Genomic DNA, 25,344 nt, shown 5'->3' on the forward strand with positions numbered 1-25,344 from the left:
GGGCGGGAAGCCCAAGGACAGCAGCAGACTTAGCTGTCATCAGCACCCTTGGGAAATAAAGAACAAGCTCCCTACACAACACAGAGAGCCAGGACAGAGTGCTAAAACAGCCATAGCCACTCGCCTGGGGGCTACAGCAGAGGAAAGGCAGACTAGGCTAGAACTCTGTGGGGACAACCAGGATTTGGAGGGCACTCAGAATTTTTGCTGAGTTGCAGCCACAAAGGATGGTGGCCAGTGTGCTCCTTTGCAGAGCTGTGGGGAAAAGCTGCAGCCCCCCACCCCTCGGAGATTCAGCCTTTCCCAGGTGAGGCAAAAAAATGCAAATTGAGGCTCAATAATAACCAGCATCTATCCCATCATCTGAAAATTGTCTTATGCAGAACACCTGGGCTACATTCCAAGGCAGAGTAACTGAGACTACTAGCCACCAGGAAAAAGCTAGAGGATAACTGAACCTTTCCTGGGCTTGGAAAGCTACCCAGGAAAGTAAGATTTGACAGTGGTGTTTAACGTGGGCCCACCCAGGCTAGTCCAAACCCAATAGAGGGAGCCACAAACAACAGAACACCAACACCAAAGGGAAAATTTGGCAGGCTCCAAAACCCACTGATATACCCAAAATGGTGAAACAAAGAAACAAATCCCAAATGAAAGAACAAGAGAACTCTATCAAAATGAGATAAATGAAATGCAGCTAAGCAAATTATCAGAGGAAGAGTGCAGAGCCATGATCTTGAGGAAGTTCAACACCATGAGTAAGGACATCAGCACCATGAGGAAAGATACAGAAACACTGAACACCAACCAAATGAAAATGAAGAATGACATAGCAGAAATTAAGAACACCTTGGAAGGACTAACCAGCAGAGTAGAGGAAGCTGAGGACCAGATCAATGAATTAGAAGACAGCATAGAAAATAATCAACCAATCAGAAAACTAAAAAGAAAAAAAAACAATTAAAAAACAGGAAGAAGCCAACATCATACTCAATGGGCAAAAACTAAAAGCATTTCCCTTAAGAACAGGAACAAGGCAAGGATGCCCACTTTCGCCACTCCTATGTAACATAGTACTGAAAGTCTTAGCCACAGCAATCAGACAGGAAGAAAAAATAAAAGGGATCCAAATTGGAAAGGAGGAAGTGAAATTGTCATTATTTGCAGATGACATGACACTGTACATAGAAAACCCCAAAGACTCCACCAAAAGCTTACTAGACTTAATAAATGAATTTGGCAAAGTAGCAGGATACAAAATTAACGTCAAGAAATCGATGGCATTCTTATACACCAATGATGAACTCACAGAAAGAGAAACTAAGCAAACAATCCCATTTACCATTGCGGCAAAAAAATTAAGATACCTAAGAATAAACTTAACCAAAGAAATACAGGACCTTTCGCAGAAAACTACAGGTCTTTGAAAAAAGAAATAGAGCAAGATGTAAAAAAGTGGAAGCACATACCCTGTTCATGGATTGGGAGAATTAACATGATTAAAATGTCCATATTACCCAAAGCAATATATAGATTCAACGCAATCCCCATCAAAATACCAACGACATACTTCACAGAATTAGAACAATTACTTCAAAAGTTCATATGGAACCAAAAAAGGCCTCGAATAGCCACAGCAATCTTGAAAAGGAAGAACAAAGTTGGAGGGATCACAATACCAGATTTCAGGTTATACTACAAAGCCACTATAATCAAAACAGCCTGGTACTGGCACAAGAACAGGTATATAGACCAGTGGAACAGAATAGAGAACCCAGAAATGGACCCAAGGCAATTTGCTCAATTAATATTTGACAAAGGGGGCAAGAGCATACAGTGGACTAAGGACAGCCTCTTTAATAAATGGTGCTGGGAAAATTGGACAGCTACTTGCAGAAAAATGAAACTAGACCATCAACTTACACCCTACACCAAAATAAACTCAAAATGGATAAAAGACTTCAATGTAACTCATGAATCCATAAAAATCCTAGAGGAGACTGTGGGCAACAAAATCTCAGACATCATACGCAGCAGAATTTTTACTGACACATCACCTAAGGCAATAGAAACAAAGGAGAAAATGAACACATGGGACTACATCAAACTCAAAAGCTTCTGCACAGCGAAAGATACAATCATCAAAACAGAAAGGCTACCCACTGTATGGGAGAGCATAATTGCCAATGATATATCAGATAAGGGGTTAATTTCCAATACATATAGAGTGCTCATTCAACTCCACAAAAGGAAGACAAAGAATCCAATTAAAAAATGGGCAGAGGAACTAAATAGACACCTCTCCAAACAGGACATACAAATGGCTAAGAAGCATATGAAGAAATGCTCGTCATCACTAATCATCAGAGAGATGCAAATCAATACAACAATGAGGTATCCCCTAACACCTGTCAGAATGGCTGCCATCAACAAATCATCAAACAACAAGTGTTGGCGAGGGTGTGGAGAAAAGGGGACTCTAGTACACTGCTGGTGGGAATGCAGATGGTGCAGCCACTATGGAAAACAATATGGTGTCACCTCAAAAAATTAAAAATTGATCTTCCATTTGACCCAGTGATCCCACTTCTAGGAATATACCCTAAGAAGCATAAAACACCAATCAGAAAGAATATATGTACCCCCATCTTTGTAGCAGCACTATTTACAATCGCTAAGATCTGGAAACAGCCCAAGTGCCCACCAGTAGACGAATGGATCAAATTGCTGTGGTACATATACACAATGGAGTACTATGCAGCGGTAAGAAAGAAAGATCTCTTATCCTTTGAGACTACATGGAGGGACCTGGAAAGTATCATCCTAAGTGAAACAAGCCAAACAGAGAAAGACAAATTTCATATGATCTCACTGATTTGTGGAATATAATGAACATAACAGTTTGAGGAATGGGGAAGTCCCAGAGACGCGGAAGCGGGGTACAGACTGACAATCCCCTAAGGAGTGGGGAGGTGGGGGAGGGATGAACCACAGAACTTATACGCATGTATGCATGAACAGTGGACATGGACAACAATCTGGGAAAGCGGCAGGGAGGGAAGGGGGAGGAGGAAATCAGTGGGGGAAAAAAGGAGAATCATCTGTAACAAATTTAATCAATAAAAAATAAATTTAAAAAAAAACAGGAAGATAGCTTAAGAGAACTGTGGGACAACTGGAAACATAATAACATTCCCATCATAGGAGTCTCTGAAGAGAAAGAAAATGGGCAAGGGTTAGAGAATATATTTGAAGAAATAATGACAGAAAACTTTCCTAACTTGGTGAATGAAGAAGGCATTCAAGTTCAAGAAGCACAGAGAGCCCCAAGTAAGAAGAACCCAAACAGGCCCACACCAAGACACAGAGTAATTAAAATACCAAAAATTAAAGACAAACATAGAATCCTAAAGGCAGCAAGATATAAGCAACAGGTTTACCTACAAAGGAAACCCCATAAGGCTTTCAGATGACTTCTCAACAGAAACAGTAAAGGCCAGAAGGGTACAGCATGAAGTAATCAAGGTCATGAAAAACAAGGATCTGAATCCAAGACTACTCTATCCAGCAAGACTATCATTCAAAATAAAAGATCAAATAAAAAGATTTCTAGACAAATAAGGCTAGGGGAATATATTAACACCAAACCAGGACTGCACGATATGCTAAACGGTCTGCTGTAATCAGTAGAAGAAATAGGAAGAAAAATAGAACCAAACTAAACTAAAAGGCAATAAATAAGTACATATCAATTATCACCTTAAATGTGAATGGTTTGAATGCTCCAATAAATAGACACAGAATAACTGACTGAATAAGAAAGCATGAATCACATATATGTTCTTTAAAAGAAACCCACCTCACAACAAAAGGCTCGCATAGGTTGAAAGTGAAGGGATGGAAAAAAATCTTTCAAGCAAATGGAAAGCAAAAAACAGCTGGGGCAGCAATACTCATATCTGATAAAGTAGATTTCAAAATGAAGGCCATAATGAGAGACAAAGAAGGCCACTATGTAATATTGAAAGGATCTATCGAACAGGAAGATATAACCTTAGAAAACATATATGCACCCAATTTAGGAGCATCAACATATATTAAAGAATATTTTGGAGAACTTCAAAGAAAAAAACAACAGCAATACAATCATAGCAGAGGACTTCAACACCCCATGGACATCACTGGATAGTCTTCTAGACAAAAAATTAAAAAGAAAACACAGATTCTAAATGAAGCGCCAGATCAAATGAATTTAATAGATATCGACAGAGAATAACATCCCGAAACCTCGGAATTCACATTCTTCTCAAGTGCACATGGGACATTCTCAAAGATAGACCACATGTTAGGACATAAAGCAAGTTTCTACAAGTTCAAGAAGATTGAAATCATATCAAGCATCTTCTCATATCAAAATGTCATGCAATTAGAAATCAATTGCAACAAGAACTTGCAAAAACATTTGAAAACATGGAGGCTAAATAGCATGTTATTGAACAATGAATAGGTTACTGAGGAGAGCAAGGAAGAAATTGAAAACTTCCTCGAAACCAATGAAAATGAACACACAACACAAAATCTATGGGATGCAGCGAAAGCAGTTCTGAAAGGGGAGTTCATAGCACTACAGGCCTACCTCAAGAAACAAGAAAAATTTCTAATACACTACCTAACCTCACAACTGGAAGAACTAGGAAGCAAACAAAAAGAAAACCGCAGAGCAAGTAGAAGGAAGGAAATAGTAAAGATCAGAGCAAAAATAAAGGACATAGAGACCAAAAAAACAATTCAAAGGATCAATGAAACAAAGAGCTGGTTTTTCGAAAAGATAAACAAGATTGATGGACCCTTAGCTAGACTCACCAAGAAACAAAGAGAGAGAACCCAAACACACAAAATCAGAAATGAAAGGGAAAAAATAATAACTGACACCACAGAAATAAAAAGGATTGTTAACAACTATTATGAACAATTATATGGCAACAAATTCGACAACCTAAGTGAAATGGACCAATTTCTAAAACACAGTCTCCAAAAACTGAACTGGGAAGAGAGAGAAAACTTGAACAGACCAGTAACAACAGAAAAAATTGAAGATGTAATCAAGACTCTCCCAGCAAACAAAAGCCTAGGCCCAGACTGGGCATTTTACCAAATATTCAAAGAAGAACGAATACCCATTCTCCTCAAGCGATTTCAAACAATTCAAGAAGAAAGAAGAATTCAAGAAGAAACTTGTTTTATGAGGCCACCATAATTCTATTTCCAAAACCAAAAGAAGACACTATAAAGAAAGAAAACTACAGACCAATATCCCTGATGAACACAGATGCCAAAATACTAGCAAATCGAATCCAGCAATACATCAGAAAAATTATTCACCGTGACCAGATGGGGTTCAACCCAGGAATGCAAGGCTGGTACAATATTCGCAAATCAATAAATGTGATACACCACATACACAAAATGAAAGATAAAAATCATATAATCATATAAATAGACACTGAAAAAGCATTCAACAAAATCCAGCACCTATTTCTGATAAAACGCCCAGTAATCTGGGAATAGAGGGATCATATCTTGACATAATAAAAGCCATATATGAAAGACCTACAGCCAACATCATACTCAATGGGCAAAAGTTAAAAGTATTTCCCTTAAGAACAGGAACAAGGCAAGGATGCCCACTTTTGCCACTATTATTTAACATAGTATGGGAAGTCTTAGCCACAGCAATCAGACAGGAGAAAATAATAAAAGGGATCCAAATGGGAGAGGAGGAAGTGAAACTGTTATTATTCACAGATGACATGATACTATACATAGAAAACCACAAAGACTTCATCAAAAATTTACTAGACTTAATAAATGAATTTGGCAAAGTAGCAGGATACAAAATTAATGTCAAGAATCGATAGCATTCTTCTACACCAATGATGAACTCACAGAAAGAGAAACTAAGCAAACAATCCCGTTTACCATTGCGGCAAAAAAATTAAGATACCTAAGAATAAACTTAACCAAAGAAATACAGGACCTTTCGCAGAAAACTACAGGTCATTGAAAAAAGAAATAGAGGAAGATATAAAAAAGTGGAAGCACATACCTTGTTCATGGATTGGAAGAATTAACATCATTAAAATGTCCATATTACCCAAACCAATCTATAGATTCAATGCAACCCCCATCAAAATATCAACGGCATACTTCACAGAACTAGAACAAATACTTCAAAAGTTCATATGGAACCAACAAAGACCTCGAATAGCCACAGCAATCTTGAAAAAGACGAACAAAGTTGGAGGGATCACATTACCAGATTTCAGGTTATACTACAAAGTGACTGTAATCAAAACAGCCTGGTACTGGCACAAGAACAGGCATATAGACCAGTGGAACAGAACAGAGAACCCAGAAATGGACCCAAGGCAATATGCTCAATTAATATTTGACAAAGGGGGCAAGAGCACACAGTGCAGTAAAGACAGCCTCTTTAATAAATGGTGTTAGGAAAATTGGACAGCTACATGCAAAAAAATGAAACTAGACCATCAACTTATACCATACACAAGAATAAACTCAAAATGGACAAAAGACCTAAATGTGACTCATGAATCCATAAAAATCCTAGAAGGAAATTTAGGCAACAAAATTTCAGACATCATTCGCAGAAGAATTTTCACTGATATATCACTTAAGGCAACAGAAACAAAGAAGAAAATGAATATATGGGACTACATCAAACTAAAAAGCTTCCACACAGTAAAATATACAATCATCAAGATGGAAAGGCAACCCACTGTAAGGGAGAGCATAATTGCCAATGACATATCAGACAAGTGGTTAATTTCCAATATATATAGAGTACTCATACAACTGAACAAAAGGAAGACAATGAACCCAATTATAAAATGGGCAGAGGAACTAAATAGACACCTCTCCAAATAGGACATACAAATGACTAAGAGACATATGAAGAAATGGTCAACATCACTAATCATCAGAGATATGCAAATTAAAACAACAATGAGGTATTACCTCACACCTGTCAGAATGTCACACCTGTCAGAATGTCTACCATCAACAAATCATCAAACAACAAGTGTTGTCGAGGGTGTGGAGAAAAGAGGACTTTAGTACACTGCTGGTGGGAATGCAGACTGGTGCAGCCACTATGGAAAACAATATGGTGTTACCTCAAAAAATTAAAAATTGAACTGCCATTTGACCCAGTGATCCCACTTCTAGGAATATACCCTAAGAAGCCTGAAACACCAATCAGAAAGAATATATGTACCCCCATGTTCGTAGCAGCACTATTTACAATAGCTAAGAAATTTGGGAAACAGCCCAAATGTCCATCAGTAGATGAATGGATAAAAAAGCAGTGGTACATATACACAATGGAGTACTATGCAGCTGTAAGAAAGAAAGCTCTCTTATCCTTTGAGACAACATGGAGGGACCTGGAAAGTGTTATCCTAAGCTAAACAAGCCAAACAGAGAAAGACAAGTATCATATGATCTCACTTATTTGTGGAATATAATAAACATAACAGGAATGGGGTAGTCCCAGAGACATGGTAGTGGGGTACAGATTGACAATCCCCAGAACAGGTGGTGGTGGGGGATAGATAAACAAAGAACTTATATACATGTATGCATGAACAAAGGTCATGGACCACAAAGTTGGGGTCAGGGTGGGGAGGGGTGGGGAGGGGGGCATCAGTGGGGGAAAAAGGAGAAACATCTGTGACAAAAATTAATAAATTATTTAAAGAAAAAAGAAAAAGAAAAGCAAAATCTAAATACCAATTAAAAAATGTACCCAGCCAGAGTGGCTCAGTTGGTTGCGTGTCATCCTTTGCATCAATTGATTCCCAGTCAGGGCACATACCTGGGTTGTGGCTTTGATCCCCGGTCAGGGCACATTTGGAAGGTAACCAATCGATATCTATCTCACATTGATGTTTCTTTCTTTCTCTCTCTCTCTCTCTCTCTCTCTCTCTCTCTCTCTCTCTCCTTCCCTCTCCCTCCCTCCCACTCTATCTGATAATGAACAGAAGAATATCCTCAGATAAGGATTTAAAATAATAATAATAAATTGAATTAAGTTAAATTTAAAAATGATGCCAAAATGGCCCACATATAGATTTAACAGACAAATACTTTAAAACCATTATTTAAAATATGATCAAAAAATAAAGGAAGATATGGGCAAAGAATTAAAGCAAATATCACAGTGAATGAATAAATAAGGAATTTCAGCAGAAAACTGAAAACTATTTTTAAAGACTCGAGGTTCTAGACCTTAAAAGTACATAATATAAGTGAAGTGAAATATTCATATGGTGATGTTAACAGCATGAAAATGCCAAAAAAAAAAAATCTGTGAATTTGAAGAAAAATCAATAGAACTATTCAATATGAAGAATAAAGAGGGGAAAATAAAGATTGAAGAAGAAAATGAACAGGGATCTGTGGGACAATATCAAATAGTCTCATATTCACATAATTGCAGTCCCAGAAGTAGAAGATATTGAAAATGTAGCAAAACTAATGACTGGAAATGCCAAATTTGATAAAAAATACTAACTTGATTATCCAAAAAGCTCAGCAAACCCCAAGCAAAAGATAAACAAAAGATATAAAGAAGACTTGGGAGACCATCATCAAACTGATAAAAACCAAAGGTCAAAAAGAAATTTTTAAACCAGTTGGGAGGAATTAAAAAAATATAAAGGAACAAGAACAAAAATGACAAATGATTTCTCCTCAGAAATGAGTACCAGAAGACTATGTTGAGAAGTGCTGAAATGAAAACAACAACAAAACAAACGGAAACTAAAGAAAAACTCTCAACACCAAAGTCTATCCAGGAAAAAAAAATATCTCAAAAATGAGGGTGAAATAAAGATTGAAAATAAAGAGCATCTTCCTGGAGAACTTGTATCAATTTGGCTTTTTCCATGTGTCCAGCACCCAGCATAATGCATGGCATATAGAAGGTGCTCCATAAATATGTGCTAGATGGATGAGTACTACTTCTGCCCTTATGAGCCTGTTATTCTGCCCTGCCTTCTCTTCATCTAGTAGCTGGACTCTAGGCCCTAGTTTAGGAAAGGTAACCACTGGGTAATTTGCATCCTGATGAGACTCGAGGAGTATTTCACTACCTAAACCACATAAACAGCCTTCAACTACTGAGAACATCTGCCAAGTTGAAACCACCCTACCCTGCCTACTTCACCAGCCATCCCCATCCCCTGGAAGTTCTCTCCTGTTGTCTCACTTGACAGCCAGGGACTTGGTACTGTGGATTGTACCTGAGCCCTCACTCTTTAACTGTCTCACCTCCAACCTGGCACACCTCCAGCTTCTCTCACCTGCCAGGCTTTCTCTTTAGGAAAATTCCCTTAGCTGCTGACATCTGGAGTGAAATCTGAAAGAATCTGCTGGGCACAAAGGCTAGGAGTAAGGCCCAGTTAGGATGAATATGGCTCCCAGAGGGTGTCAGTACAGAAGACAGGAGCTGCCCCCACACCGTCCCACTCAGCAGGGGTCAGTGAGGTAAGTTTCAAATGGTTAGGGTGGGTTGGGGGTTTCAAGACAGCAAGAGTTCTTGTTTCCATTCTTCTTTTGCCTTGATGGCAAGCAAGCTACAGCCCACCAACTGCTGCCTCAGTCAGGGAAGCACAATCTCCATGAGGTTTCTCTTCTCTTCTAAATTCTACACCTAACAAGTCCCAGTGTACACTGTCCCTCTGAGTCCCCACACCCCTGATGGAGTATTGTCATTCTTGTCATTATCTCATTTTTCTAGGATAGACTGCATTCATCCTGACCTTTTGGTGAACTCCTACCTAACTTTCAGGACACTAGTTCAAAAGTCACCTGGTCAGTTGAGCTCTCCCTAACTCATAGGCCTGGGCTCCAACCCTAGCAGAATTCATTCTTTCCTTCATGCTCCCATAGCCATTAATTCTTGCCTCTATAATAGCCCATACCATAGAATATGTTATCTATTTAAGTCAAATGTCATGTCCCAAACTAAGGTGTCTTTGGGGGCCAGACAGGGAATATAAAATGCAACAAGATGACAGAAAATGATATCCTACCTAAAGTAAATGCAATAAAATACAAACCAGCAAATTGCCATTCTGTAGGCCAAACAAAATGGGCTACATAGTGGAAACTGTCCTAGGGTTGTCTGCACAGGGGATCCTGGTTTGTAAAGTCTGTCTCTTGCCACTGAGAACAAGGCTCTTGAGGGGAGAGACCCCATATTAATCCTCTGTGCCACCAGTAACCTGGTGCACAGCAGATACTACACAAGGAAGGGAGCTTTCTGAAGACATGCACTGATAGACCAGTAAGAGGGAGACCAGAGGCACAGTGAGCTTCAAGCTACTTTCCAGGGACTCCTGGTTGCTGTTCCTAATGGAGTGAGTGTGCATGTGCCCTGGTAGAAAATCAATGTTGCTTATTAGGTTAAAAGTACACATGATTGGCCCAGTAGTGAATTCCAACCTTGTAAGCATTGCGGTGGGGACCAGGAATAAAACTGGGATGCTGTGGCGCCCAAGCAGCCCCAACTTGGGGTGGAAAGCAAGATGGAAGGCTGTAGGCTCATTGTGGTGCTGGAAGGGGCCGGGTCTGGTGAGAGTCAAGGTATGGAAGGCATATGAGCTACTAATTTGTGACAACCACAAGTCCATGTTGTTGAAGAATGGACAAACCCTGGGGAAGTGAGACCAGACATAGCCCAACAGAGTTTACTGATACTGATGGACAGTGCCCTGAACCGAGTTGGCTTGCTACATACAGGTTTATATCCATACACGGAAGATGTGCTTATGGAAGTGAACCCCAGACTCAAATTCCCAAAACCTTTGACCACTTTTGTGGCTTCATGATTCAGCTTTTACACAAACCCAGTGTTCAAGCAGCTGATGGCCCCCAGAAGCACTTGAACATGATTAAGAATCCAGTGTCAGATCATTTCCCGGTTGAATGCATAAAAATTGGCACTTCTTTTTCCACCCAGTCATCCGTGATGTGCAAGAGTCAGTACCCAGCAGCAACCTTATTGTTTTTGTGGTGGGGCCCTTTCCCCATGTCAAGCTCAGTGTGGAGTATACAGAGAAGAGTGTGTCCATTAGCAACTACCCCCTTTCTGCTGCCCTCACCTGGAGGCAAAAAAACTTACCACAGCCTTTGAAATATGGAGGGTTATTTGACAGTAGGACCTTACTCTGAAACAGATACTGCTGACATTGCATCCCGACTCTTTCAGCTCTTCGCTAGAAGATGACCTTCCTACACCAAGACTGAGATTAGCTGAAGCCGAGACTGTACATTTGCTATTTATTTGTTTATCTTATAAACACTGCTCTTACCAAAAAAAAAAAAAAAAGCACATGTGATTAAGTTCCCAGAAACTGTGTCCAGCATTGTCCCTCTGAATGGAAACAGAAGAGGATTTCATTTAAGTAATCTTTCTGTGACAAAGCAATGAAAAGTTTCCTACTTCATAATAGAAAGGGGCCTTAGAAAATTAGTTCTTAGCTCTTTAATAAATGGTGTTGGGAAAATTGGACAGCTACATGCAAAAAAATGAAACTAGACCATCAACTTACACCATACACAAAAATAAACTCAAAATGGATAAAAGACTTAAATGTGACCCGTGAATCCATAAAAATTCTAGAAGAAAATGTAGGCAACAAAATTTCGGACATCATATGGGGCGGAATTTTCACTGATACATCACCTAAGGCAACAGAAACAAAGGAAAAAATGAACACATGGGACTACATCAAACTCAAAAGCTTCTGCACAGCAAAAGAAACAATCATCAAAATGGAAAGGCAACCCACTGTATGGGAGAACATCATTGCCAATGATGTATCAGATAAGGGGTTAATTTCCAATATATATAGAGTGCTCATACAACTCAACAAAAGGAAGACAAAGAACCCAATTAAAAAATGGGCAGAGGAGCTGAATAGACACCTCTCCTAACAGGACAAACAAATGGCCAAAAGACATATGAAGAAATGCTCAACATCATTAATCATGCAAATTAAAACAACAATGAGGTATCACCTCACACCTGTCAGAATGGTCACCATCAACAAATCATCAAACAACAAGTGTTGGTGAGGGTGTGGAGAAAAGGGGACTCTAATACACTGCTGGTGGGAATGCAGACTGGTGCAGCTGCTGTGGAAAACAATACGGTGTTACCTCAAAAAATTAAAACTTGAACTTCCATTTGATCCAGTGATCCCACTGCTAGGAATACACCCTAAGAAGCCTGAAACACCAATCAGGAAGAATATATGTACCCCCATGTTCATAGAAGCACTATTTACAATAGCTAAGATCTGGAAACAGCCCAAGTGTCCATCAGTAGAGCTGTGGTACATATACACAATGGAGTACTATGCAGCGGTAAGAAAGAAAGATCTCTTATCCTTTGAGACGACATGGAGGGACCTGGAAGGTATTATCCTAAGCGAAAGAAGCCAAGCAGAAAAAGACAAATACCCCATGATCTCACTTATATACGGAATATAATGAACATAACAGTCTGAGGAATACAGTAGACCCAGAAACATGGAAGTAGGGCACAGAGTGACATCCCTCAGAAGAGGGGATGGGGGGGTGGGAAGAGATAGAACTTATATGCATGTATGCATGACCAATGGACATGGACAACTAAGCCGGGGACAGGGCGGGGGTGGGGTGGGGAGGGGGGTGCCAATGGGGTAAAAAAGGTAAAATATCTGTAACAAAAAAATTAAATAAATTTATAAAAAAATTTTTTTAAAATAAAGAAAATTAGTTCTTAGGACAAAACTCTAACAACAGGTCAGACTGACCCAAATACAACTTCCTGAGCTATTTTTCATGGTATCTTAGGATGTAGTGAGTTTAACCAGGAGATGAAGTTTGTAGACCACTCCTCCAGCCAACACTCTCCTGCCTCAGTTCTCCAAAGTAAGAGAAGAGAAGAACTTCCCAGGCTCACAAACAAGCCACAACCTGAGATATGGGTGCACTGTTAGGATGATAATAGATGCTGAAAAACCTCTGATATGTTAGAGGGATAAAGACAAAGAGCTGGACAGAGACTAAGTGAGAAAAAGAAAGGTGTGAACACTGAGCTAGCAATACAGGGAGAGGCAAACAATGTGAACCTAACACAGCCGGTGTTAGAGTGCAAGACTGTTCCTCTGCAGTGGGAGACAGACTCCGGAGCATCAATTTCTCAAGCCACCTAAACATGGGTTACTCAAATCCCAGCATGAGAGATTACTTTCTACTTTGTCAGATTGCAGCTCTCCTTGGTAGGGCCACCTGCAGTTTGAATGAAAGATCAGAAATCCTAACCTACTCTACCAGCCAAGTGATCAAGGATGGTCACAGTAGCTACTGGAGTCTGTGTTTCCTTACCAGTAACTTGGGAACAGCATTGACCAGCCCCATTTTGCAGGGTCAGTGGAAGCACAGGGTGAAGGTGGGGTTCTAACATGAGAACCTTCAGGTGCTAGCATTATTAGTGTTTCACATCTATTGGTCCCTTTCATTCTCAAAATAGTCCTAAAAAGTAAGTCTTACTACTTTTTATAGGAGTCACAAGGTCACAGGAAAATAGTATCAAAAGAGCTCTGTCTCCCCAATAAATTTAATTTTTAAAAAAGAAGAGCTCTATGTGACCCCGTGCTCTATACTGTGTGCACAGCAACTCCACAAATAACGTCCACACTGTTTTTCTCCAAGAAACTTCACTGATGATTTACACCTCCTGCAAAAATCAGTCAAAACCTTTCCTGAATAGTCCTGGTGGGGAAAATACACATATGGGAAAGAACTCTCACCTCTAGCCAATGAGTCTTGCCTTGGTCACTCACAAAGGGATACCAGCTATCAGGGACCTCCTTCTTTGCTCTCATAGGGAAGCTGAGAACATCACCAACCACCTAAGCCCTTCCTCTTCCTTGCCACCACCCAAACCATACTCACAGGCCCCTTTGGACACTATGGGAAAACATGGAGTGACCAAACTAAAGCAGGATGCCAAAAGCCCGTCCACTCAATTCAGTCCAGTCAAGCAGGAAAGAGTCAGCAACAAACAGGGTAGACAGCATAACTCCTCATGCAACAATGTATGCTGAGAGCAAGTAATGACAGCATTCCTAGAGACAAAACTACAAATTCTGATTTCTTTGGTAAATGGTGTCATGGAGCCCTCACATCCTCTGCAATAATTCCCAGGCATCAAACTTGCTTTTTTCCCCCAAAACTCTTCATAAGCAAAGGCCTGGCCTACAGGGGGCTCAGATGCAGATATCTTAAAGTGAACTCTGCCTTCCCTCAAACTGTTCCTCCTATGCCCTGCTACTTGAATTAATGGGGATTGGGCCAAGCTGGGAGGCTCACTCAGACTTGATCCCTCGGCTGCCCCATAATCACTAATGTTTATACCTCTGGCCCATGTCAACCCTCATGGGGACAAAAATGGTGGGTAGGACAACTGATATACCTTCTAGCACAATCAGAAGGCTGGTCCTGACCCTGTCCATAATTTCACTACTCCCATACTCCAACTACACTTGACTTGTAAAAATACACACACTTCCTCTTTCACAACTCCATGGCTTTGTACCTACATGACCTTGGTAGCAAAGTCCTTTCTGTCAGTCCCTATTGGGAAACTGTCATTTATCTTTCATGGCCCAGCTCAAACCTCACTACCTCTGTTTCCCCGGGAAGAGCAGAATTCTGCCTCCTCTGTGCCCCTGCAGCACTCAGCACACATCCCTATGACAACCACAGGATCCTGCTTTAAGGGAACAGTACTAATTTTAAAAATTCAGTCCTGTTGTCACCACAATAAAGATATATGTACTTGTCAGGCCATGTGTTCTAATTTTTGGTTCAGAAAATACAGTCACTACAGCAACAGCATCAATACCATCGCACACTAGCTATTGATTTATACATCTGTTCCTTCAATCAGATAGATGTTAGCTCCTAAAGAATGGGAACTATCTCTTATTTACCTTTTTTCTCATCAGTGCTTATAACAATGCCTGGGAAAGAGTAAATACTTACAGAATGGATGAATAAACCATGAACTTGTTGCCATTTAAAGATCAACCTGACATGTAGTTTGTCTCAGAATGTCAGATGGCAACTTCTAGCTAACAACCATAACGAAACTCAACAGAGCACCTCCTAAGTTTCAGGCATTTTCCCTTTTAATTCTCATTTCAGGGGAGAATCCAAGATGGTGGTAGAGTAGGTGCAACCTACACTCATCTTCTTCCAGGACCAGACTGGAATTATAACTAAATAATAGAACAATCATGATGAATAACCAACTGAAGACTAATTGAAGAGAAGTCTTATAACCAAGAATTTACATAAGAAGCCACATCAAGATTGCCCCAAACAGGTTGCCCAAGATCAGTCACAGGCAGCACCTGACATTGCCCATCACCAGACTGGGAACCAACACACCCAGTGGCATGCTTCAGACAACATCAGAGTAGGATCCAATAAGCTTCACAAGTGGCATATCCAAAGAGAGATCTCGGCAGGCACCAAACCCTGCTGAGGTCTATTCTGCTTTATGTGGTCAGCACCTGCACAACAGCTTGCACGCCACAGTTGGGGTTGAGCCTCACACTCAACCAATCTAAGGTTCAATCCAGACACGAAGGGTCAATAGCAGTCAAGACTCAATTACATCAGAAGGGCCCACATACCCACACAAGAAACATTACTGGAGCTACCAGCTCAGGTGATCAAGGAGACGACACCACAGAACTCCACAACACAAATACTACATGAAGGCCACCCCATAAAGACCAGGCGTAATAGAAGATTCTCACATACAACAAAAACAGAGAGGCAGCCCAAATGGGAAGACAAAGAAACAGGCCCCAGCCCTGGACGGTTTGGTTCAGTGGTTAGAGCATCGGCCTGTGGAACAGAGAGTTCTGAGTTCAGTTCCCACTAAAGGCATGTACCTCGGTTGCAGTTTGTCCCTGGCCCCGCTTGGGGTCATGTGGGTGGCAACCAGTCGATGTGTCTCTCTCACGTTGATGTTTCTCTCTCTCTTCCTCCCTCTCTCCCTCCCGCTCTATCTGAAGATAAATGCAAAAATGTCCTTGATTGAGGATAAAAAATAAAAAAAAGAAACAGGCCCCAAATAAAAGAACAAGAGAAATTGCCAGGAAAAGAGCAATATGGAATGGAGGCAAGTAGTTTATCAGATATAGAGTTCAAAGTAATGGTTATAAGGATGTTCAATAGCATAAAAAAGGGCTGGTCAGAAAAGAAGAATACAATAACTTAAATGAAGAATATACTGGAAGGAATAAACAATAGCTTGGATGAAGCAGAAGATCATATCAGTGACTTAGAAGACAAGGTAGAAAAACACCCAATCAGAGCAGCAAGAAGAAAGAATTTTAAAAATGAGGATACTTTAAGGGAACTTTGGGACAAAATGAAGCATAACAATATCCACATCACATGAGTACCAAAAAAAGAAAAGAGAGAGCAAAGGATTGAGAACCTATCTGAAGAAATAATGACTGAAAACTTCTGTAATCTGCTGAAGGAGAGAGGTATACAAGTCCAGGAAGTGCAGGGAATCCCAAACAAGATGAAGCCAAACAGGCCCACACCAAGACATATCATACTTAAAATTGCAAAAGTTAAAGACAAAGAGAGAATCTTAAAAACCACAAGAGAAAAAAAGTTAGTTACCTATACTTAGGGGGGCTCCCATAAGATTGTCAGCTGATTTAACAACAGAAACATTTCAGAACAGTCGAGACTGGCAAGAGATATTCAAAGTGATGAAAAGCAAAAACCTACAACCGAGATTACTTTACACAGCAAGGTTATCATTTAAAATTAAAGGCGAAATAGAGCTTCCTAGACAAGAAAAAGCTAAAAGATTTTGTTACCACCATTCCAGCATTACAAGATATGTTAAAGGGACTGCTTTAAGAAGAAGGAAAACAGTAAACAGAGGACATAGTTAAAACACTAAAATTAAAATGGTAATACATACCTATAAATAATCACTTCAAATGTAAATGGTTTAAATGCTCCAAATCCAAAGACATAGGGTAGCTGAATGGATAAGAAAACAAGACGCACCCGGCTGGTGTGGCTTACGGTTCAGCATGTACCCATGCACCAAGAGGTCACCAGTTTGATTCCCGGTCAGGGCACATGCCCTGGTTGTGGGCCAGATCCCCAGTGGAGGGCATGCAGAAGGCAGCCAATCAATGTTCTCTCTCATCAATGTTTCTATCTCTTTCTCCCTCTCCCTTCCGCTCTCTCTAAAATCAATAAAGAAAAAATATTTTTAAAAAAGAAAGAAAACAAGACCCATACATATGTTATCTATTAAGTGACCCACCTCAGAATGAAAGATACACACAGATTAAAAGTAAAGGGATGGAAAAAGACATTTTATGCAAATAAAAAAAAAAAAAAACCTGGGGAGCAATACTTATATCTGACAAAATTAACTTTAAAACAAAGCCAGACTTTGCCTCTTCTCCTCCACCAGCTTCAGCTCTCCGCCTGCTCAGGAGGCTGAATCCATGGAATTGCATCCACTCGCCTTGGAAGACGTGCCTTGGATATGGGGCGGTACAGAGCCCACCATGCCACGGGTCAAGACCAAGAACTGGCTTGGGCCTGGGCCATGGACAACTTCCCGGCGCTGTGCCGCCCCACCTACATACCCGGCCGCTTGCGCAAGGAACGCTGCGCCCTGTTTGTCCCTGGTCCATCGGTGTTCCCGGAGCTGACAGGGGCCAGCAGCATCGCCCAGACCCGCGCGTCCAGGACACAAGCTCACTTCCAGGACTGGCCGATGTGACACACCGAATAGCCCACTGGTTCCTGAACCAGCCAGGAGATGCCAGCGCCAGAGGTGATGGAGAGACAGATGCTCCTGGCGCCTCTCTGAGTCCAAGCCCCCTGCAAGCGGCTGAAAACCCAGGCTTAACCCTCCAAGAGCCCGGACAGAAGGCCGTTGTCCTGCTCCAGGAGGCCCACACACCCCAGGAAGAGTTCTGTTCTGCAGAGCAGCTTCCTTGCTTCTGCCTCTCCCCACGCACTGACAGACTCTTCCAGCACAAATACCTCTCTGAATGGAATCAATAAAGTGCCGAGTTACTTGGCTCTTGCATACAAAAAAATAAAATAAAACAAAGGCCATAGTAAGAGACAAAAAAAGATATTACATAATGATAAAAGGAAGAATACAACAAGAGGATATAAACTTTGTAAACATTTATGCACCCAAAATAGTAGCACCTAAATATGTAAAGCGAATCTTGATGACCATAAAGGAGAGATTGACAGTAATACCATCATAGTAAGGAATTTTAACATCAATGAATAGATCATCCAGACAGAAAATAAATAAGGAGATGGCAGCCTCAAATGACACACTAGATCAGATTATCTTAATAGATATCTTCAGAGCATTTCACCCAAAAGCAGCAGAATATACATTATTTTTAAGTGCACATGGAACATTTTCTAGGAAACAAAACAAGTCTCAGTAAATTTAAGATTGAAACCACATCAAGCATTTTTTCTGCCCATAAAGGTATGAAGACAGAAATCAATCACAAGAAAAAAACTGCAAAACACACAAAGATATGGAGGCTAAATAACATGTTACTTAACAATGAATGGGTTAACAATGAGATCAAGAAATTAAACAAAAGATACTTTGAAACAAATGAAAATGAGAACACAAAAACCCAAAATCTATGGAACACAGCAAAAGGAGCTCTAAGAGAAAAATTCATAGCAGTATAGGCCTATTTCTAGAAACAAAAAATATTTCAAATAAACAATCTAACTTTACACATGAAGAAACTTGAAAAAGAAGAACAAAGCCCAAAGTGAGTATAAGAAAGGAAATAATAAAGATCAGAGCAAATGTAAACAAAATAGAGTCTAAAAATACAATACAAAAATCAATGAAACCAAGAGCTGGTTCTTTGAAAAGATAAACAAAACTGACAAACCTTTCACCAGTCTCTTCAAGAAAAAAAAAGAGAATCGAAATAAATAAAATCAGAAATGAAAGATGAGACATAAAAACTCACACCAAATAAATACAAAGGCTTTTAAGAAAATATTATGAACAACTATATGCCAACAAATTGGACAATCTGGATGAAATGGATAAATTCCTAGAAACATACAACATCTCTCTCTCTCTCTCTCTCATCTATTTTCAAAAATTTTAAGTTGTATATTGAGGTATCCAGGGTGAAATATCATGATATCTGCAACTTACTTTCAATTAAAAGTATTTCTATTACATACATAGAAAAATAAAGCAAATAAAGCAAAACATGAACAACTGTTGAATCTAGGTAGAATATGTATGGGTTTCTTTGTGTTATTCCTTCAACTTTTCTGTACAGTGAAAAAAATTTTATAGTAGAAAGTTGGGAAAAATAAAATAAAGTATTAACGACAGCTTCAGAATGAACATATTACTAATATGGAAAAGAACCAACTGGAAATGTTGGAACTAAAAAATGTTATTGTCAAAATAAAGTAATCAAAAGATAAAATGAGTATCATAAGAGAAATGAATAAAAAGTAAATCAATGAACTGGAAGGTGGAGCCCAGGGGTTATCCAGAACACAGCACAAAAGAATAAGCTTCAAGACGGAGGAAAAGGTAAGAGATGTGGAGGACATAACCTAAGTTCCAGCCCCTGTCCTGTGCAACCTCCAAAGAGAATAGGGATAATGACAAAAAGGAGCTAATAAAAGAAATAAAAGAAAATCCTCAGAGCTATAAAAACACAGAAATTTTCATATTGATTATAACTATTGAGTTCACAGCTAGATAAATAAAAAATATCCCACAACCTAGACACACTATGGTAAGATTTCAGAATTATCAGAAATCATTCTTTTAAAAACCTGAATGCTTACCAAAAGACAAACTGAGTTGACCACCAGTAAACAATCACTCAAGACTCAGACTCCAAACAATCACTCAAGACTCAGACACCCAGCATTGGGTGTTTTAAGATAGTACAATATCTTCACAGTTCTGAGGAAATTATTTTATAAGTAGATTTCTATATCTAGCCAAGCTGGATATAAGTTGGGGGAGAGAGATAAAATAAATTTTGGATGTGTGGTTACTGAAAATTTAACACTTACAAACTTTCTATAAGAATCACTTGAGGAATAATTCGACAAAATGCAAATGAATCAAAGAAATAGTATATAAAAATAAATAAAATTTAGAATAAAGTCTAAATAGCTGTTGACACAAAATGTAAAAAACAAAATTAATAATCTAGAATTCAAACCTAGATGATTTCAATGTGGAAGTTTTAGGAGTCAAGGCAATGAGGAGGGAGGAAAAGTGTGCCAGTGTTCTTGTCTTCTCCAGGTCAAAGAAATAGATACTAATTCTAGACTGTAGATAGAAAAATATAAGTATGTATATGCATTTAAAATTTAGTAAGTAGAAATAGCACATATATATTTGCTACATATTACTAGAGAATGGCATGGAAAAGAGACAAGTAATCAATCCAACAAAAGCTAAAATGTACTTTGTCAAGTGGAAAAAGGCAGTCACTGAATAGGGAGGGCAGAGGCTTCACTCATTCATTAACAGACAGGGAAGGCACAAGATTCACATTCCCTACTGGACCTGGTAACAAAGAAGTGAGTGTAACTCAGGGTAATGTGCTGGGAAGGAAAAAAAAGCAAGGCAAAGAAAGGATAAAAAGTAACTCAGACCTTAAAAACATCATGCTTGGTGAAAGAAGCTAGACACAAGAAAACCCATAATATTGTGTGGTTCAGTTTATAGGTAATGTCCAGAACAGGTAACTCTATAGAGACAGAAAGTAGACAAGTGGTTGCCAAGGGCTAGGGAAAGAGTAGAATGTGAATGACTGCTAATGGGCACAAGGTTCCTTTTTGGGTGATGAAAATATCCTGAAATAATTGTGGTAACGGTTGCACAATTCTATGAGTATATAAAACAAAAAAAGTCACTGAACTGTATACATTAAATGGAGAAATTTATGGTACATGGATTACATCTTAATAAATATTTTTTTAAAGTAAATTGGTACAGTGCCACATTAGATAGGATAATCAGGTAAAGCCAACCTGTGTAAAGCAAAAATCTGTTGACGTACACATACATGTATATACATTCAGAGTTAACTGCCCCAAAGTATCTTAACACACCAGGTCCTTACATCCATTACCACTCTCCTTCCCAGTGGTAGGGGAACCCCTGAGTTCCCATGAAGTCTTCCTTTTTCATCTCTCATTCATTACCCACCCTGTGCCAAAGTGGCCTCCAGCTCTTGCAGGAACCCCACTCTTTAAGCAGGGCTTCCAGATCCACTGACACCCATTCCTGCTCAAATATGGCTCTTCCTTTGCTCTTGCTCATTCACTTGTTCATTCAGTCAATAACTTGCCAACGTCGTCTTCTGGAGAAAATAACCCAAAGAAAACTATAGAGACAGAGTTTACATTGAGGTATTTACCTTGTGATTTCAATAATAAAATTGATTTTTCTATGCACTTCATCTATAATATAAACATTACAAATACTAACAATTCACAGTAAAATGGGAGGTCACTCTCACAGGGCCATTATGAGGATCAAGTGGAACCATGTATGAGAACAATGGTGTAAACAGAAGATTCAGTACATGTGGGAGGGAGGGCTGCCCTATTACTACTCAACTCTATGATTTCCTCATGCCCAAAGCACTGAAAGAAAACCATTCAGCATCGGGCCTCAGCAAGGGCCTACCACAGGCCTAGCACTACACCAAGACCAATGGAATATAAAGAAAACTTGAAAGGGCCTAAAGACCATAGATGAAAGTGAGAAAAGGAGAGAGACATGTCAACATCCTGAGCTGTGATGTGGGCCTGGCAAGGTGCTTAAGGCCTTCTGTGACTTGTGGAATCTCTGCCCATATCTGCCGCAGGGGCCAGGCCCTTGCCTCTTCTTACACAGAAAACCCTGTATAGATAGGTAAGACAAAGATTCTTTTCTTCATTTCACTGATAGAGTAAAAGATGAGTGATGTAACTTGCACAAGGCCAGTTCGGCAGCCCCCACACTTCCTGTCTTCCCATGCAACTATCTGTTTCAGGTGATTTCCACACCAACCTCAGTTCCCATCTACTGACAATCCACTATACATCAGGTCCTTAAAGCTAGGGGGTTTGTAGGTGAAGCAGATTAAAAGCAGTGACATCAGCTGCTCAAGGGCCTGTATGGCAAAGCCAAAAATTTAACCTGATGCTTTTGGGCTCTAACACTAGCCCTCTTTCCACTGCCTTTCTATATCACATGCTGCCTCAGGACTTTCAGAAAACTTGAGAGGCAAGGCTTATTTTGCAATGAGGATGGTCATTACTGGTATCAAGAACAGATTTCTTCAGACAACCAACATGACCTAAACTTCTCTCATTTAACAGTCCTTTTGCTATCTCTGATCAAAACTGAAAAAGTCAAACTAATTTTATGTAAATAGGAAAACCTCATGAGCAAAGCCAGACCCTTGATTGGAAAGACTATGGGTGCAAACTTTAAAAAGAAGCTGGTTCACTTGGCCAGTATGGCTCCGTGGATTGAGTATCACCCCATGGACTGAGAGGTCCCAGTTCAATTCCCCATCAAGGTGCATGCCCAGGTTTTGGGCTCGATCCCCAGTAAGTGGGAGTGCAGGAAGCAGCCAATCGATGTTTCTCCCTCACATCAATATTTCTATTTCTCTCTCCCCTCTTCTCTTTCTAAAAAAATCAACAAAAACATATATATTTTTAAAAAGCTAGTTCTTTTTACCCCAGCCCTGTCCCCACTTTTGGAAGTGCCACAAAACAACAATGATTATAAGGCCAAGGGAAAGCTTAGAGCCAGGGCTGAAGGTCCTGAAATCTGGAGGCCCAGGCCCAAGGGCATAGACTTTACCTCTGTGAATGAGAGATCCAGCAGCATCCCCAAAAAAGGGACAGTGAACCTGATAGAGAGTTGAATAAATGGGGTACAATTTTACAAGGCTAAACTTGAGGCCTATATCCCCAATAATCTGAAAAAAAAAATGAGTTTACATAACAGGCCTTTATGTTGTCCCAGATAACAGTGAGTAGAGGAGCAGTCAGAATGTTTTAAGGATTTAGGACCAACTGAAATTTCCTAGGGAATAGTGAGGTTAGGGAGGAGTGAGGTATGGGAGAGGGGTAAATTAAGAATAATCACCTAGCCAGTGTAGCTGAGTGGTTTGAGCGTCGCCCCATGGTCTGAGAGGTCCTGGTTCAAGTTCCAGTCAGGCACATGCCCAGGTTGTGGGCTCGATACCCAGTAGGGGGCCTGCAGGAGGTAGTCCATCAATGTATCGCTCTCACATTAATGTTTCTATCTCTCTCCCCCTTCCTCTCTCTCTAAAAAAATCAATAAAAACATATTTTAAAAAAGAAATAATCTGTCTAAGCATGAGTAGACCTAGAGGGTATTATGCTCAGTGAAATAATTCAGACAGAGAAAGACAAATAAATACTGTATGATTTCACTTACTTGTAAAATCTAAAGAACAAAATAAATAAACAAACAAAATAGAAACAGATTCATAGATACAAAGAACAGACTGGTGGTTGCCAGATGGGAGAGGGTTGGGGGAATGGGTGAAAAAGGTGAATTGATTAAAGAAGTACAATTGGTAGTTATAAAAATAGTCATGGGATGTAAAGTATAGCATAGGGAATATAGTCAATAATATTTTAATAACTATGTATGGGGCCAGGTGGGTGCTAAAAATATTGGTGGGAACACTTTTAAAATATGTGATTGTCTAAGCACTATGCTATACATATGAAACTAATATAAAATATACTTAATATAAACTATAATTGAAAAATAATTAAATTTTAAAAAAGAAATAATATGTCTAACCTAGGGAGAAAAATAATAACAGCAGCAATAAAATAATTCCTTGTATTTGTGATTCCTTAATTTTATTTACAGTACTTTCAGGATAGACAAGAAATGGGTTAACACTGATTGCCTCTTTTTTTTTTTTTATCCTCACCAGAGGACATTTTTCCATTTTTTTTTTTGTTCAGGTAGAGTGGGAGGGAGGGAGAGGAACAGAGAGAGAGAGAGAAACATCAATGTGAAAGGAACACATTGAGTGGCTGCCACCGGCACGACCAACCAGGGCCAGGGACAAACTGCAACCGAGGTACGTGCCCTTAGCGGGAACCGAACCGGGTCTCTCGAGACCGCAGGCCAATGCTCTAACCGCTGAGCCAAACCGGCCAGGGCCTGATTGCCTCTTATTAGAAGGCATTGGGTGGCTCAGGAAACAAATGTAAAGAGAAGATTTTTCACTGTATGTCCTTTCATGTCTTTGACATTTTGAAATTCTGAGGCATGTGAATGAATTATGTATTCAAAAATATATAAAGCCCTGGCCAGTTTGGCTCAGCGGTTAGAGCGTCGGCCTGCGGTCCCGAGAGACCCTGGTTCGGTTCCCGCTAAGGGCGCGTACCTCCGTTGCAGTTTGTCCCTGGCCCTGGTCGGTCGTGCGGGTGGCAGCCACTCACTCGATGTGTTCCTTTCACATCGATGTTTCTCTCTCTCTCTCTGTTCCTCTCTCTCCCTCCCACTCTACCTGAACAAAAAAATGGAAAAATGTCCTCGGGTGAGGATAAAAAAAAAAGAAAAAGAAAAAAATATATATATATAAAGAGAATTTTAAACTATTTTAAGCATGTCCATAGTTTTCCAACAATCCTAAGTAGGCAGACTGAAGATCATTAATTCCATTTCTTTTTTTTTATTATTATTATTATTTCTTTAATCCTCACCTGAGGACATTTTTCCATTTTTTATTCAGACAGAGTGGGAGGGGGGGAGAGAGAGAGAGAGAAACATTGACGTGAAAGGGACACATCGAGTGGCTGCCACCCGCACAACCAACCAGGGCCGGGGACAAACTGCAACCGAGGTACATGCCCTTAGCGGGAACCGAACCCGGGTCTCTCTGGACCGCAGTCTGCCGCTCTAACCGCTGAGCCAAACCGGCCAGGGCCATTAATCCCATTTCATAAATGCCAAGAATGGAGAAGGAACTGGCCACAGTTGTGGCAGGGTTGGACATAAAACCCAGACCTTCAAACTCCTAATTCAGTGTTTTCTTTCAGAGACTCCACAATCTGAAAGATTAGCAGCACCCAGAATCATTCTTGAAGTTCAGTATGGTCAGCTAC

General features: G+C 39.9%; 1 protein-coding gene and 1 pseudogene across 5 annotated transcripts in view; one reads left to right on the top strand and one right to left on the bottom strand.

Moving 5' to 3' along the window:
* The window catches only part of RAB43 (RAB43, member RAS oncogene family), a 110,959-nt gene that overhangs the window by 71,640 nt on the left and 13,975 nt on the right, over nucleotides 1-25,344 (bottom strand). For 2 of the 5 annotated variants that reach the window (XM_036245814.1, XM_036245816.1), the window contains exon 2: nucleotides 21,395-21,548. The exons of 1 other annotated variant lie outside the window; for it this stretch is intronic. In XM_036245814.1, the coding sequence (XP_036101707.1) occupies nucleotides 21,395-21,508 (114 nt within the window). In that variant the 5' untranslated portion in view covers nucleotides 21,509-21,548. Of the gene's footprint in view, nucleotides 1-21,394; nucleotides 21,573-23,335; nucleotides 23,429-25,344 lie in introns of those variants that run through there. 2 more of the 5 variants (XM_036245815.1, XM_036245817.1) reach the window with 2 other exon arrangements.
* LOC118618364 lies at nucleotides 9,497-11,240 on the top strand (annotated as a pseudogene).

This window comes from Molossus molossus, unplaced genomic scaffold (assembly GCF_014108415.1).
Source record: "Molossus molossus isolate mMolMol1 unplaced genomic scaffold, mMolMol1.p scaffold_m16_p_6, whole genome shotgun sequence".
NCBI lineage: Eukaryota > Metazoa > Chordata > Mammalia > Chiroptera > Molossidae > Molossus > Molossus molossus.